The sequence below is a fragment of the Aedes aegypti genome, chromosome 1 (genome assembly GCF_002204515.2).
Source record: "Aedes aegypti strain LVP_AGWG chromosome 1, AaegL5.0 Primary Assembly, whole genome shotgun sequence".
NCBI classification, from domain to species: domain Eukaryota; kingdom Metazoa; phylum Arthropoda; class Insecta; order Diptera; family Culicidae; genus Aedes; species Aedes aegypti.
The window spans coordinates 162,125,183-162,141,563 of NC_035107.1; the positions used below are offsets into that span (position 1 = coordinate 162,125,183).

Consider the following 16,381-nt stretch of genomic DNA (forward strand, 5'->3'; position numbering starts at 1 on the left):
TCAGATATCGACTCATGGAGGTTTGACTGTATTTAATACACAATTGCTTACGACATTGTAAATGTCATGTATTCACGTTGTTTGGAAAATATTTTTAAATTAGTGGATATCACACATAATTATGTATTTTCAATTACGATGCATTACAAATTATCATTTTAAATACGGCTTATACAAATGTTAATCTTCTTTTATGTCCGTAGGTAACCATTTGGGTGGTAAGAGGGGAATAAAAACAAATGAGCAACACAAAATAAAATAGAATAAAGTTCGTTTTACATTTTTTATTTAAATTTTGTAATGATTCTTTGCTGGTGCTCAGGAATATCGAACTAAAACTTATTTTTGCGTTTTTCGATAACTGGTAAAATTGACTTAAGGAGTACTTGCTTGTAAGTGTGCAAAATAAAAACTTTTCAATGCGAAAGCAAGATTTCCATATAAAAACAATTAGGAGAATACAGAATGACTTTGGCTCGGTACATCCTACGAGCCACTGTATTTTAGATCTGCGGTCAAGGCTTACAGAAGTTGCCTGAAAAATTTGTTTCGTCATTCTGGATCTCCCATATAACAGATTAGCTAGGTTGTTCTGGAACATCTCGAATCATTTCCATCGGATTCCATTTCCGCATTACCCAAAAGATGATCATCTGGGTCTCTCATGACTGGGACTCATGACTGTAAGCGCATTATACATCATAACGTGTGTTTTGAGAAATCATTCAATCCGATGTTTTTTTTATCTGTTCATTCATCTATGGACATACAGTATACTATCCGTAAATCGCTATTCCGTATCTCGATATCGAGTTATAGAATGTGTAGTAAATGTGGGTTTTCATGGATACCTCGATGGTCCCTTTAACTAAAGTTACCCTGATTTTGTGTTCTTCAAAACGATATTTCCCTAACTCGATAGTCGCCTTAATATCGAGTTACGGAGAGTTAACTGTACTATAATAACTAAATTTTTACGGCCAAACAATATAAATAGCAAATGAAACAACCAGTGCATTAATAACAATGAGTGTTTTAGTAGCTGTCGAACGAGCCGATGAACATAATGAGACTGGTATGCGATTACATTGGTATATTATATTGTATATAATCGCATAACAGTCTCGCTACGATTTTTGTGCATTTTAAGGCTAATTTTCAACTTGAATTCAAAAGAAATTTATTAGGTTTGTTCGTGTACTCAACAAACAGTGATATGTAGCAATTTAACACATTTTAGGCCAAATAAAGACTCAAAATGGAGCGAAATTGTTTCCACATTTCAATCGTCTTTTTCTCAGTTTGTCGTTTTCCAACATGGGACTGTTGTGCAAAGAGGGGCAGTTTAGTTGTGTTGAGCTGTTTAAAGCCGTTTAGAGCTGTTTAAGCTGTTTTAAGCCGTTTTAGCCGTTTTAGGCTGTTTTTTGCCGTTTTAACCTGTTTTTGGCCGTTTTAAGCTGTTTTAAGCTGTTTTATGATGAAATGAACTTTAACACTTCACTTTTTGCAAAAAATAAAATACTAAAATCACTAAGGTGAGCAAATACCTTTAAACTCTAATATGTGTTGCTTATCTTGACAGATAGGCCTATTTCGTCTGCGACTTACAGACTTCTTCAGTGTCGAGCACTCGACACTGAAGAAGTCTGTAAGTCGCAGACGAAACAGGCCTATCTGTCAAGATAAGCAACACATATTAGAGTTTAAAGGTATTTGCTCACCTTAGTGATTTTAGTATTTTATTTTTTGCAAAAAGTGAAGTGTTAAAGTTCATTTGTAGCCTAAAACAGCTTAAAACGGCCAAAAACAGGTTAAAACGGCAAAAAACAGCTTAAAACGGCTTAAAACAGCCAAAAACAGCTTAAAACGGCTAAAAACAGCTTAAAACAGCTTAAAACGGCTAAAACGGCTTAAAACGGCTTAAAACAGCTCAAGACAGCTTAAAACAGCTTAAAACGGCTAAAACGGCTTAAAACGGCTTAAAACAGCTTAGAACAGCTTAGAACGGCTTAAAACAGCTTTAAACGGCCTAAAAAAGCTTAAAACAGCTCTAAACGGCTTAAAACGGCTTTAAACAGCTTAACACAGCTAAAAACGACTTAAAACTTTTTCGCTGAACGAGATAATTAATCTAAGTATTTAGTTTAAGTTTTATTGCCTGACTATTTAATATTTGTTTTTAAATTCATTCTTATTGTTTTTGACGTTACTGTACTTTGTTGTTAATGTTTGCATATACATATATTTTAAGACATCATTGGGGCTACTACTTGCCTGTTGATGTAGTTTGAACAAATAAACAAATGAACAAATAAAACAGCCTAAAACAGCTTAAAACGGCTAGAACGGCTTAAAATAGCTTAAAACAGCTTAAAACGGCTTAAAACGGTTAAAAACAGCTTAAAACAGGAACCTTCTATAGAGTGGTCTGTGCATCTAATGGTTCTGAATACGCTGCAGGAAACATCATTTTTAAGGTTGGTGTCCGCTTGGATATAGCTCCGGATAATATTTACATGATTGGAAATAGAAACATGACTGACCATGCTTTCCGGAACCAGTTTTACGGAAATGGTCATATTTCTGAAGGTTTCCAACCAATCTTAATGTGTCCGGTGGCATTTAACTTCCTATTAGTTCTAGTTTCTAGGAAAATTGCAAACATCTATCTAACTTTACACCGCACAAAAATACAAGCGACAGAAAAAATGACATTTGGACATGATTTAAGAAAATCCGGAACATCTCCGGTGTCCAGTGGCCAATATGCATGGCCAAGAAAGTTCTTAAAACTGGACCAAATTTGCCTGGACCAAAAATCGACTGCTTCAAGATGCATTCAATTTCATCCATTTTTCATAAAGTTATAAGCATTTGAATTTGGCAAAATTTTGCCTATCTCAATCATTTTGCCTATCACCTGTAAATCTCTAGATCAAAATCCCTGTTAATAAGGTTATGTCATCGATTTCCAAAAAGTAGGAGTTATTCAAAATTGCATGCATATTTCAAGGACGCGATATTCTACGCAAGAACTGTTCTCTAAAAAGGTTTCTTTTTCTTCTAATACATCATCGTTATTGAACTATGATTTCTCCAGTTTCAATCAATGCCCGGTACTGGGGGATCTTCTCCTAGTGGAATTTATGTTAATCGTTCATTATGTTGCAGTTTAATTTCTTGTCAACAATGTTTTCGTTGATATTACAAAATACCTATATAGCAAAATTATGAAGGTCTTGCAATAGTAGGTTAAATTTTGTCCTAAACTATTAAGAAAACGGATTTCGAATTTTTCAGAGATGTCTTAATAAACAAAGTACATTTGAAATCAATTTATTTGCAATAGTTTTTTCAAAGCATAAACGCAGGGGTGCACAAAAGATATTATTGTTCATAAAAACCATTTTTTACAGCGTTATGTGACATAATTTCAATACTGCTTAATCTGTCACAATTCTTGCAAAATAAAAATATCTGTAGATCTATGTTTGAGTAAATATTAGAATTTGAATAGAATAAATAAATAAATACCCATAAACAATTGAGAGCTCTCGGTAACACTAACTGAATACCTTCAATGAAATAAAGTGGCCCATTACGCTTTGAGCGCGATAAAAAATCGAGTAAAGCTGCCTGACTATGAACAACTAAATAATTATTTCTTCCTTAGCCCTGTAATGTTCTATCATGATGAATTTACATCTTAGACCATTCCGTCCTCCTATGCCGCCTTCTGGCAATACGAATGTTTCGTTTGGATGCCCTATCGGTTGGCAAAATTCCTCTAAATTTGCATTACTATTTGCTAGGTCTCGAAGTGGCCATAAAGCGAGGTTTCTCGTTTTCCCATGTCGAGCAAATACGTAGAACTGCAAAAAAAAAGGTAATTGTATTTAATTCTGAAGCAAACATATTTGGGTTACTTACATCATTGAATTGGTCAATTAGATAGCCAATTATAAGGGCCCAGTGAGCTTTGTGTCCGCGATTTAGGCATGGAGTATGATCACGATCCGGGTCATATCTAACGTAGGTAATGCTTAGGAAAATTATATGTTTATGCAAAGAATATATGAATATCTTGTTTCTTTTAATTATAAAACTGATTTATTTTTGGCGAAACGTTTTTTCCTATCAAGTATCAGAACACCTATTACCTATTATTATAACTTTGATGTCATGTGTGTAACAGAAATGATAAAGAGATGGGGACTATTATCGACAACCAAATTTTAAACGCCTATCAAAACACACCAATGAAAACATTCAGATGATTCTTTGTTCTGTCAGCTTCTCACTGACGAGAATTCCGAGAGTGATCAAACAATTTCGCCAAAGATGTGATCAATTCAAACGAATTCGCCTCAAAACGCGGCTGATTTGGAGCTGCCGAAGAGATTCGTCTGCAGCTCTTATGGGAAAGCTGCCGAAGAAAACGAGGCTGCCGACAATAGTCACACTGACAAGAACTGTTCGAAGCATTGCACAATGGTCGGAAAAAAACGAAGTTTGGCCAAAACTCGTTTTATCGCCTTAATCGACGAAATATGTAATCTGAATATGATATTTGTCGTTTTTATTGTTTCAGAAGGGGTTATTCACATATTACGTAACTTTTTTTTTAAAGTTTTTTTTTATTAGAAATGCAATAAAATTTGGCTGAAAGCACAAATTTTGTTTGTATTTTAACGAGTTTGATCAAAATATGTATGAATAGTGGTTAAATATATTTTATATCAACTTTGTATGAAAAATATCGTCAAAGTGTATGAAAATATTGAATTATTCAAAAAGCTCCAATTTTCAAATCAGCAAATTTCTGCAAAAAATTTAAACGTTTTTTGTAAGATCTAAGGATGCATTTTAAAGTGCAATATTCGAAATGGCGGCGACATGACGCGACAAGAGTTGTTTTTCATGTTCAAAATCATCAAAATTACTAAAGTGTAATATTGAACAGTATTGAAGCTTCAACCAAATATTTTTTTCCATCTTCATGCTCGATACAAGTGTTGAACCATAAGCTTTCAGATAGCGCGTAACTTTGGGAAAATATTGCATTACTTAAATATGCATTTTGTACTTTATTTTGTTGTTACATTTTTCAATTTTTTGACTTCAGTCAGTTTGACGTCATAAAAGTCAAAGAAATTTAAATTTTAGTTAAATTTCAATTATGAATCATAATAATATAATACATAAGGTATATTTTAAAATGATAAAAACCATAAAAATCTCAAAAAAGTGTTTGGGTAGTTTTGGCCGCTCCTTTATATGGAGCCCGACCATTGTGCATTGTACAAACGTTTCAAAAAGCTTTTAATACTCTGTCCGCGTGAATCGATAAAGTATTGAGCAGCGCATAAATGTAAGCATACAAACGCGTAATTTGTCTGCTGATATTCGAGAAAATTGCAAAAGTAGCGCGACATCGGCTTAGACTGCCGAGAATACGTAAATTCCCCTATGATATAATGGAAAATATGAAACAAATCTCAATAAAACATGTTCTTCTTTCATTATTTTTTCGTGGTCTTTACTGCCGTGAACCGCAAGTCAGTCCCATCTGCATTTTCGTCGAAATTGAGTTGAGTTCAGTTTTTTCAACATCCCCTTCCAACGCTCTTTCAGCAGCACTAATGAAATAATATGATTTGTTTGGAAAAATTAGGAAAAAAACAGCAAATCAAATTGTCCCATAATGAAAAGTAACCGCTTATCAGTCCCACTACAGACGTTTACATCGTGAAACACAACAATGTAGCTTGTTTGGATCATCTTTATATTTTTCTTGGACAGTTGTGAAAGTTCCATTTAAGATTGGAACATGTTACAATCCTTTGGATTTTTTTGAATATTCGTATGGAACACAAGTTTGAAAACTTCACAGCCCATTTTCTCAATGCCTACTTTTCACAGATGAGACTGACTTGCGATTCACGGCAGTTTTAATTTTAGTCATGACAAACAGTTTCAAGTATGTTTGCACCATGCCCCTTACCAAATAGAATTGTCGTTTTCTTGGATTTAAACATAGGTAACAAAGAAAACTATAATGACAAAAACTCTTCCCTTGGACGTGTAATCTTGACGCGATGGGTGTGCTTACCCCATTAGCACTTATATGGGAACCAAAGGATATATTTGTTTAATGCCACGTCATAAATCATCTGGCATAGACGCATCAATCTTACGGATGTAAGTGTGCGCAAATTAATTTACCGTATTCCGGAAAAAGCCCGACAATTTTTTATAAAAGGGGATGAATATTTTTTTTCTTATTTTTCCTCTGAAGCTTACAAGTAATGCAACATTTGAGTTTAAACAGAATGCATTTTTATTGAATTATATCCAAATCATTCCAATTTGTGTATGTTCCAATTCTAAATGGGCCACACTTTACCAGACATCGGGGTAGGTTACGGGGCAACAGGAGCCGTAGAGATGCTTTAATGCAGAATGCTTAGATATATGTTCAAATGGTTATAATTTTGACTAATTGTGCGAATGACTAAGGATTCGTCGAGTAGAATATGACACAAATGTTATTTTGTTATGCTTCTCATATTAGAATCTCAACTTGAGTTCGGGACACAGTCGTCATTACCACGCGTCCGTGTTACTCTAAATTGCGGTGATATTTCCCAGTGAAATAAGCCGAATCAATCTCCGGAAATTTGCTAACATAGCAAGTTAGTAGTGCTGATTTAGCCGGGAGTGCAAGAAATCTAGTGAAGTCATTAAAATAGCTGAAATTGCCGCCGATATATCTGCTTACGGCTGCTAAAGATAACAACAAGTGTTATAGCATCACCGCTCCATTGTTTTGTCGCACCAGCCAGTGCTACCTATAGCAATAGCGATAACCCGATTAACTGGAGAGACTCGACAGCAGCCAAAAAAGTGTTTTGATTGTCGCTACCACATCCCGGCCTGATGGCCGGGGCAAATCATGCCCCTTCTAGGGGTGATCCTGGCGATCCAGGTGGGTCGTTGAGGGGAAAACGCCAACCAGACTGGATGCTCAGTGAGGACGAAATGGGGCAAACGATGGTGTTGCTTCTACGCAGAAAACCAAACGAAGCAAATACGCAAAATAGCCAACAATCGCCACTACCAAACCCTTTCATCATTTACGCATCCATTGAACTAGCGGTCGGAGTGCAAGATGCAGCGAAGATAGGAATGACCAAGGAGGGCCGCGGAACTAGGTACGTACTTCGTACCAATTTGAAATCATTTGGTAAGCTGACTAACATGACCCAGCTCACTGACGGAACCGTCGTCGAAGTTATTTCCCATCCTACGATGAACAAGGTGCAGGGTGTCGTTTACGAATCTGATTCAACTGATGTCGACGAGGTAGCACTTCTCAAATATCTGACGCCGCAAGGAGTACAAGCTGTACGCAGAATCACGAAAAAAGTCAACGGGTCGGTTCAAAACACTCCTCTAGTCGTATTGTCATTCCAAGGTACTCTCCTGCCGGAATTCATCTACTTCGGCGGACTCCGCGTCCCCGTTCGCACCTACTATCCCGCTCCGACTGTTTGTTTCCAGTGTGGCACCTATGGACATCCTCGCAAATTCTGTCAACAGCCTAGAATTTGCCTGCAATGCTCCCAAGCACCACACACATCAGAAGGGGAGCAATGCAGCAACGCTCCGTATTGTATGCATTGTACAGGCACTCACTCACCAACATCACGTACATGTTCAAAATACAAGGATGAATCTAACGTGATCCGAATTCGAATCGATAGGAATGTGTCAACTGCTGAAGCTAGAAAAATCTACGCTAGTGAACACAGAAGGAAACGATCGCCAGCGAGGTGCAAAAACGGCTAAGAGAAGAGGAATCGAACAAAGATAAAATTATTGCGGAACTGCGGGCCGAAGTCGAAACATTAAAGCGAAAACTTGAAGCCATCATCAACGGTCAACGTCTAAAATCACGCGACAGCTCCCAAATAGAAAAAAAATCGGTGTTCCTCCAAGCAAACTCATCATGTTCCAACCAGAACACTCAGCGAATGTCACGTAAAGACAAAACGTTCGTATCTCCTCCGTCTCTCCACAGCGATATTAGAAGGACCGCGGATCATGCAATGGACGAAGCGATACGAACACGCAGTAGGAGCAGAAAACACCTAATGGAAATATCACCAACTGATGTCACTCATAAATCAGGCAAAAGGGCATCCTTGATCGCCGACTCTGGAGGCACCTCTGAAAAATGACCAAGATGTTCCCTCCAAAAACACATCACAAAATGACTGACCCAGCTATGCATAATGACTCGATATCGGATGATCTACGACATGCAACCGACGCTATCTCTGAACGACCCTGCGACCCTTCGGACTACGATTTGGATACTAACTCACACGACTCCATAATTCCGTCTAGAAAAATACTCAACTCTCCATCTCAACCTGTGGATACAACATCGCGGTTTGGAGGTGGGGAATGTGTAGTACCCCCTCCACTCCTGATAAAGGGAGCGAGCCTGGGTGGAGAGGTGATCCAGGACGCCATCCTTCTACCTGTTGACCACCAAACCCCCAGCTCGGCCGCCAGCTCGAACAACTCATCGCTGCCGAAAATACCGTCCGATTCCAGCGCATACGATCAGCTCTACAACTTCTACCCCCAGCCATCTACGTCCAACAATTTCGTCACCCAAAACATTGATTCGCCAAGTGCGAGGCGCACCACGTCGACCCTGACCAGAGATGTTCCGAGCTTGCTCGATGAGCCTCTGGCGGCAGTCGACGTGGCTCGCCCTTCATCTCGGGCAAGTATTCCTGTATTATCATTAGCTAGACATGAATCCCACGATACTTCTCACCATGTTTCAGAAACCTCGCCTGTTCGCGAAAGCTCCCCTACAAGCAACTGCTCTTCGACCTCCGAAACTAAAGTGAACAACAAGATCATCATGCTCCAATGGAACATCAGAGGCCTTTGGAAAAATCACCCAGAACTCTCTCATATCGTCAACCAAAATGCTCCAATCTGCATCGGCCTTCAGGAAATGATGACAAAGAAGGTTAGCACAGCACTCAGTTCCCGCTACGACTGGGAATTATCTAGCCGTCACTATTCTCAGGGTGGTGGAGCAGCTGGATTGGGGGTTCTCAAAGAATTCCCTCACCAATTCTATCACTTTGTTACGTGCATCCCTGTATGTGCCGCCCGAATACAATCCCCGTTGAACATATCGATTGTCAGTATCTATGTGCCTCCAAACACATGTGATCAAGATCTTATTACGACGCTTGACAGCATAATTGAAAATGTAGGTCCACCTTTCGTCATCGGCGGGGACTTCAACGCCGCCCACGAAGCTTGGGGTAGTATGAAAACTACTAAACGAGGATGTCTTCTACTCGAATGGTTTGTCGAACATCAACTTATCGTAATAAATAATGGAGAACCAACTTTCATCAGCTCTGCTCATGGAACAACTTCGGCAATCGATCTCACTGTCGTGTCATGTAGCCTTGCAGCAAAACTTCGATGGTCAATCTACAAGGATACCTTCGGAAGCGACCATTTCCCCATCAGAGTCACCTCGGATCAAAATACACCGTCTCAACGTTCACGTAAACGGTGGATTTATAAAGATGCTGACTGGATCTCTTTTGAAAATATTATCCTTGAATCGCTTTCGTCGCATTCAGATATCGATGTCGAGCAGCTAAGAAATCTCATCATTGGAGCGGCAGAAAAGTCCATCCCAAAATCTTCCGGAGTATCAAAAGGAAGATCTGAAATTTGGTGGACAAACGAAGTCAAAGAAAAAGTTAAGGCACGGCGTAAGGCTCTTCGCAAACTGAAACGTCTGAATCCTTCAGACCCTCTTCACGATGACGCTAAAAAAGCTTTCCAGCAAGCTCGGGCGATTGCAAGGAAAACAATCGAATCTGCCAAACGTGATTCGTGGAATAATTTTTGCCAGATGTTCAATCCTAACACTTCATCCGATGTGCTTTGGAGTAATTTTAACCGATTGATGGGAAAAAGACGAAACGGACAGCGAGGACTCCAAATCGACAACTCGTTTACCCAAGATACTAGTGTAATCACAGAGCAGTTTGCAAATTATTTTTACCAAGCATCATCAGGAAACTCTAGTACAGATCAGGAATCTGGAGAAACAGGATGGGATCAAAATATTCAGGTTTCTGAAAACACTCGACTCGATACAGATTTCACAATCTACGAGTTGCTACGAGCCATTGATGTCACTAATGGCCACTCTACCGGCGAAGATCAAGTCGGATATCTAATGATCAAACATCTGCCATATGCAGGAAAGCTCGCAATGCTGAAGAGTTTCAATAAAGTTTGGGAAAAGGGCGAATTTCCGAACAGCTGGAAACAAGGACTGGTTATACCAATCCCAAAATCCAATACACAGGCTCAGCATGCGGAAGGGTACCGGCCAATTACGCTGCTGAGTTGTATCGGTAAAATATACGAGCGTATGGTTAATCGTCGTCTAATGACCTTCCTCGAAGAAAACAACTTACTCAATGAACATCAACATGCATTTCGAGCCGGACGTGGCACATCATCCTACTTCGCTGATTTGGCCGAAATTCTAGCAGAAATCGAACAATCCAACGCGCACGCAGAGTTTGCATTGCTCGATATCAATAAGGCCTATGATCAAGTTTGGCGAACTCATATAATGAGACAAATCGATAGTTTGAACACTGGAAAACGCATTCGGAGCTGCATCAGCAACTTTCTCTTGGATCGACGTTTCAGGGTTTCCTACGGTGGCTCTTTGTCGAAAGATCGGATCCAAGAAAATGGCGTCCCCCAAGGATCTGTGTTAGCTGTCACCTTGTTTCTGATAGCTATCAACCCAGTATTTGACGTCATTCCGAAAAATATACGAGTGCTAGTATATGCGGACGACATAGTCCTTGTCGCTATTTCTAAGCACCTTCCAAAAGTGAGAAACAGACTAATTGAAGCAGTGGATGCTGTCAATACGTGGGCAAAAAGCGTCAAATTCCGCCTGTCTGCCCCAAAATCCTGTATCCTTCATATGTGTCAAAGATCAAGGCACAGGTGGCGCTGTGCTCGAAATGTTGTGAAGATCGATAACGAAATCGTTCCTGAAGTCAAAGCTGCACGATTTCTCGGGATATGGATCAACAGGAAAGGCAGTTTTCTTGTGCACGGGGCAAAAATTAAAGAAGCTCTCTTCAGCCGAATCAACTGTCTGAAAGCTTTGGCTTTTAAAGCGGATCGAAACATTCTATGGAGAATTGGGAATGCCGTTTGCGTTTCCAAACTTATGTATGGTATTGAACTGTTCGGCCTCAACCTCCTCAACACGTTCCAATCAACCTACAATGAAATTCTTCGAATTACATCGGGAGCACTAAGATCGTCGCCCACGCTTAGTTTAGCTGTCGAAGCCGGCCAGCTACCATTGCATCTCAGGCTAGTGGATACTCTCGCCAGAAGATATATTCGACTAGCAGAAAAACCATTTTTCAATCATCAGCATCTTCGTAAATGTGCAACTGAAGCATTCGCCGATGAGACAGGACACGACATTCCAGAGATCGCAAAGCTCCTGTGGATAGGGAAAATCCCCTGGGACATGCATCAAGTCAAAATTGACTGGTCCGTGAGATCAGTTTTCAAGAAAGGGAATAACAAGAATATTGCCAGGGCCTGTGTTAAAGAACTTCAGAACAAAAAATATGAGGAATATTGTCAAATGTTCACTGATGGATCGAAGTCGGGAACTGAAGTAGGGCTAGGCGTTGTTTGTCAAGAACTCCAAATAGAAGCGGGCCTTCTTGCCCAAAGCAGTGTTTATTCTGCTGAAGCTGCTGCACTCGCTGTGGCTGTCCAAGCTGCGGATAACAGGGCCACTGTGATCTTCAGTGATTCAGCGAGCTGTATGGATGCAATAAAGAAAGGAGATTCGAAACACCCGTTCATCCAATCAATCTTAAAAGAAGCGAGCCTTAAGGATATCACCCTCTGCTGGATTCCAGGTCACTCGGACATACCTGGAAACGAAGCAGCTGACCAAGCAGCTGAAAGGGGCAGAACCGCCCCTCCACTACATAATGTTGTACCTGCTAGTGATGTTATCAAATGGATCAACAAACGATTACACGATAAATTTCAACGCATGTGGAACGATCATCGAGCAACTTTTCTTCAAAAGATCAAACCAACTGTTGGAAAGTGGATAGATCATCAAGACCGCCAAGAGCAAAGAGCTCTAACTCGATGCAGAATTGGGCACACCAGGCTCACTAAAAAGCATTTATTCGACCGAAATCAATCAGCAACATGTGAGGTTTGCCAAATGGAGCTGACCGTTAAACACATAATCGTTACCTGCATAAAATACGATGACATTCGCAACAAAACTGGCATTAATAGTAATATTCAAATAGCTTTAGGTAACAACAAAACAGGGGCCCAGATAGCCGTAGCGGTAAACGCGCAGCTATTCAGCAAGACCAAGCTGAGGGTCGTGGGTTCGAATCCCACCGGTCGAGGATCTTTTCGGGTTGGAAATTTTCTCGACTTCCCAGGGCATAGAGTATCTTCGTACCTGCCACACGATATACGCATGCAAAAATGGTCATTGGCACAGTAAGCTCTCAGTTAATAACTGTGGAAGTGCTCATAAGAACACTAAGCTGAGAAGCAGGCTTTGTCCCAGTGGGGACGTAACGCCAGAAAGAAGAAGTAACAACAAAACGGAAGAAGCTAAATTATTGAAATTTCTGAAGAAATGTAATTTATTTGAAATGCTGTAAACTCTGTAGAGAATTGTAGTATTGATTTTTTTTTTTCTAAGAGGCGAATGAACCCTTCTGGTTTAAAACCTCTCTAATAAAAGAAAAAAAAAAAAAAATATATTAGAATCAAAATAAAAAAAAAACATTTATTATGTTGCTATCATAAAACTACAACATCTTCATTCTCGCAAAATATAACAAATAGATAAGGCTTAGGCGCGATGAAGCTTTATATTGTCACCGAAAAGTGAATCTGGACAACAAAAAATGACTTTCATTTCTTTATCGTTTCTAGTATAGTTTCTATAACATAGACATTCAATTTACGAGGATTCTTAATGGAAACAGATGAGATCAGATAGGAAAAAAAACTATATAAAACAAACTGATCAAAATAATTACTGACCAATATGACAAAAATGATTAAGTTAACCCTCCCCTTGGTTATGCGACCTTGCCGCGATGGGAGGGCATAATCCATTAGCCCATATGATGGAAACCAAAGGCGTAACCTGTAGTGGTGGTATCACATTTTGGCATTTTTTGCTTAAAGCCGCGTCATAATTTATATGGCATAGACGCAATAATATCTCGAATGTGATCCAATGGACATTCTGCGTCATTGATAGAATTGATGCCCATTTCAAATAATTCATATTCGATCGGTGGTATCGTTACTTTGATTCGATTACTTCGTAATATTGGCACGTCTTTAACATTTACTGCCCATAAAGACATGTCAGTCCCATGTTTGCTGAATTTTCTATTCACATGAGACAATCATGCGTTCATAAACAGTTAAGCGCTGCCTCAGTTTGAAAACATCCACCTTTAGTTTGGTGGTTTAATATTCAGGCTTATAAATACTTATAAGTTTCTCAGCTTCTTAAGCTTCATAAATGACTTCTGCAAATGAGTCTTCAATATGGAGACATTTGTAATTTTAAAGTAATGTTGTTTTTTTATCTACGCATAGGATTTGAAAAGGATACGGCACCAAAAAGATAGACCCACATCTCAGCTGCATTTGTATACTCGGTTCATCCATCCAGCCTGCAATAACGTGATGCTGCACCGGTTTATACTCTACTAGGTGTCGATTTTCATCTAATCCGATAGCAAACAGTTCGTTCAACTGTTTGGTGCTGAACATTTCGCCGTTGTTGGAATACCCTTTGGCAATGGCCAGCTCAAGAAATGTTTTTGCTGAAGGTGCGCCTTCGAAGAGCATACTTAGGGCAGTTAATCCACAGGTTGGTCCTACCTGCAAAATTGGAGTAACATTTTGGAGGCGCAACTCCTTAGGAGGCGCAAATTGGCAAACTTGTCGTAGGTAGCATGCTTTCTGGATCTCGGGATATTGGATAGCCCAGGCGCACTCACCGGATGTATTGAATGTCAATCGCTGGTTTCGATGCTGATTTAAATTGGTGCCTGTGAAAACATTTTTAGTTAAATCACAACTCAGTTCAGACAGTGGATGATTGAAGGTCGTCGATTCAGATATTTTCGTCGTTCGTGCTGGAAAATGGGGTGGTGGCGGTACAGGTGGATTGTTCGACATTTATGAGAGGCTAATGTCAGGAAAAAAGGACAGCAGGATAGACGTGCTGGTGCTACTCAAATGGGAAATGGGCTGAAAGATAAAGATTTCGTAATAGATAAGTTGCATCAACAAAAAGCGATTTATTACCTTGGAAAGGGCATCTGCAACTACAAAGGGAAACTACCAAACTAGATGACACCGTTTTTGTATTGAGATGGATTGTCAAGTTATATGAATAAAATTGTAAATATAGACAGATTGTCATGTGTAATAGTGTGAGTGTTAGTTGAGTATAAAGGTTCAGTCAGAATACACGCGTCGCACAAATCGTAGCGATAATTACGAATATCTCGTAACCGGGGAACCAATGGGTTGCATGCATGGCCTGATTGGCTACTCGTCATATAGGTCAAAATTGAGTTTTGTTCAAGCCTATTTTTTTCAACATTTTGAAATAATGACTTCTATTACTATGGATGAGCCTACCGAAAAGTTTTGCAAACGATATGAGCAAGGAAAATGTAGTTGTTATTAAAAATGGCATCGCTGAAAACGACAGAATCGTTGACAACAGAATTGTCAACATTTTCATAAGTACGTTCAATTAAGCAACATTCATGAATTACTAAAAATAATGCAGAACTCCCTCAAGAAATTGTCTACCTTTAGGCGTATTCCGCGGTTCAAGGTATTTCAAATTCAAAATAACTCAAAAAGTAAATGACTTGTGAGTGTTTGGCCTTCATATTCGGCTGCAGGGGCCATGGTTTAACTAAGTAACGACATTTTCAATATTACCGAACGTTGTTTACATTGGTGATTAATGCTACTCCATATCAGCTAAATCAAAAATTCGCTTAAGGGGACACGGGAGACCGTGTTATTTTCCCTATCTTTTGTCTCACTCTAACAATCATCATCAAAACTTTGTGAAAGCAAATCTCGAGTTTTAGTGAACCGATGAAGCTGAAAATGTATTAGGTTGTGCACTACATATATAGAATCGTAGTGATACATTTTTCGCATCGATATATGGAGTGGTTCTTGGGATTTGCTTCTTCAAATGGATAGGGTGATTATGATGACGTCCCGTGCGGCCTTAAGACAATCATTTAAACATGATTAAATCTTTGAAAAACAAAATACAGTATATAGGTAGGAGCGATAAATGCCAGTACTTGTTTTAAAAATATAAAAATAACATCATTGGCATTTTCAAATGAAATATTAAAAAAATATTCCGAAAAATGATAAATGTTACCCCGGATTACGGTAGGTACTGATTTTTGTATAATATCGCTTTAACGTGGCTATACTGCCGTGAATCGCAAGTCAGTCCCATCTGCCAGAGTCTATGAATGGAGAGTTGCGCGAAGAGTGAAACCAAATCTACCTATCGAACTGTCAAACCGTCTACCTATCGAGCAGGCCAGCAAAACAGATAGGGGCTATTTTCGAAGACGAAGAAGAACAACAAGCCTCTTCGCGCAACTCTCCATTCATAGACTCTGCCATCTGCATTTTCGTCAAAATTGATTTGAGTTCAGTTTCCAACATAACTTCTAAGGGATGGTACACAAATTATGTCACTCTAAATTTCAATTCTTTTGACCTCCTCCCCCCCCCCTTTGTCCCTCCCGTTTTTTTGTATGAGTCCTTCGAAAATATTGTAAGGCTTGTCACGCTTGGCTTGACCCCTCCCCCCCTTGGAGCATGACGTAATTTGTGCATGACCCCTTATAAGCTTTCAACTGCACAACATGAATTGTTCTGAAAAAATAGGAAAAAACACCTCGTCAAATTGTCCCATAGTGAAAAGTAACAGCATATCAATCCCACTACAGATTTACGCACCGTGTAACACTTAAACGAATCATGTTTTGGTCATCTTTATATTTTTCACGGAAAGATATCAGAATGAAAAGCAATTTCTGAAAGTTTCATTGAGATTGCTACATGTTCCAATCTGAATTTTTTGATTATTTGTATGGAAAACGAGTTTGAAAACTTTACATTCCATTTTCTCAATGCCTACTTT

At 39.2% G+C, this 16,381-nt stretch overlaps 1 protein-coding gene across 2 annotated transcripts; it reads right to left on the bottom strand.

Moving 5' to 3' along the window:
• Window positions 1-3,189: 3,189 nt before the first annotated feature.
• LOC5579419 (UPF0692 protein CG33108) lies at window positions 3,190-14,603 on the bottom strand. Of its 2 annotated transcripts, none has more exons than XM_021852900.1 (4): window positions 14,491-14,603; window positions 13,790-14,433; window positions 3,931-4,027; window positions 3,190-3,872 (listed from the first exon to the last, which is right to left on the bottom strand). In XM_021852900.1, the coding sequence occupies exons 2-4, from the start codon at window positions 14,359-14,361 to the stop codon at window positions 3,651-3,653; spliced, it is 891 nt and encodes a 296-aa protein (XP_021708592.1). In that variant the 5' UTR covers window positions 14,362-14,433; window positions 14,491-14,603; the 3' UTR covers window positions 3,190-3,650. The 2 variants fall into 2 exon arrangements, with proteins under 2 accessions (XP_021708592.1, XP_021708598.1); XM_021852906.1 differs by lacking the exon at window positions 14,491-14,603 and having other exon boundaries at window positions 13,790-14,061; window positions 14,181-14,309.
• Between the last annotated feature and the right edge of the window lie 1,778 nt (window positions 14,604-16,381).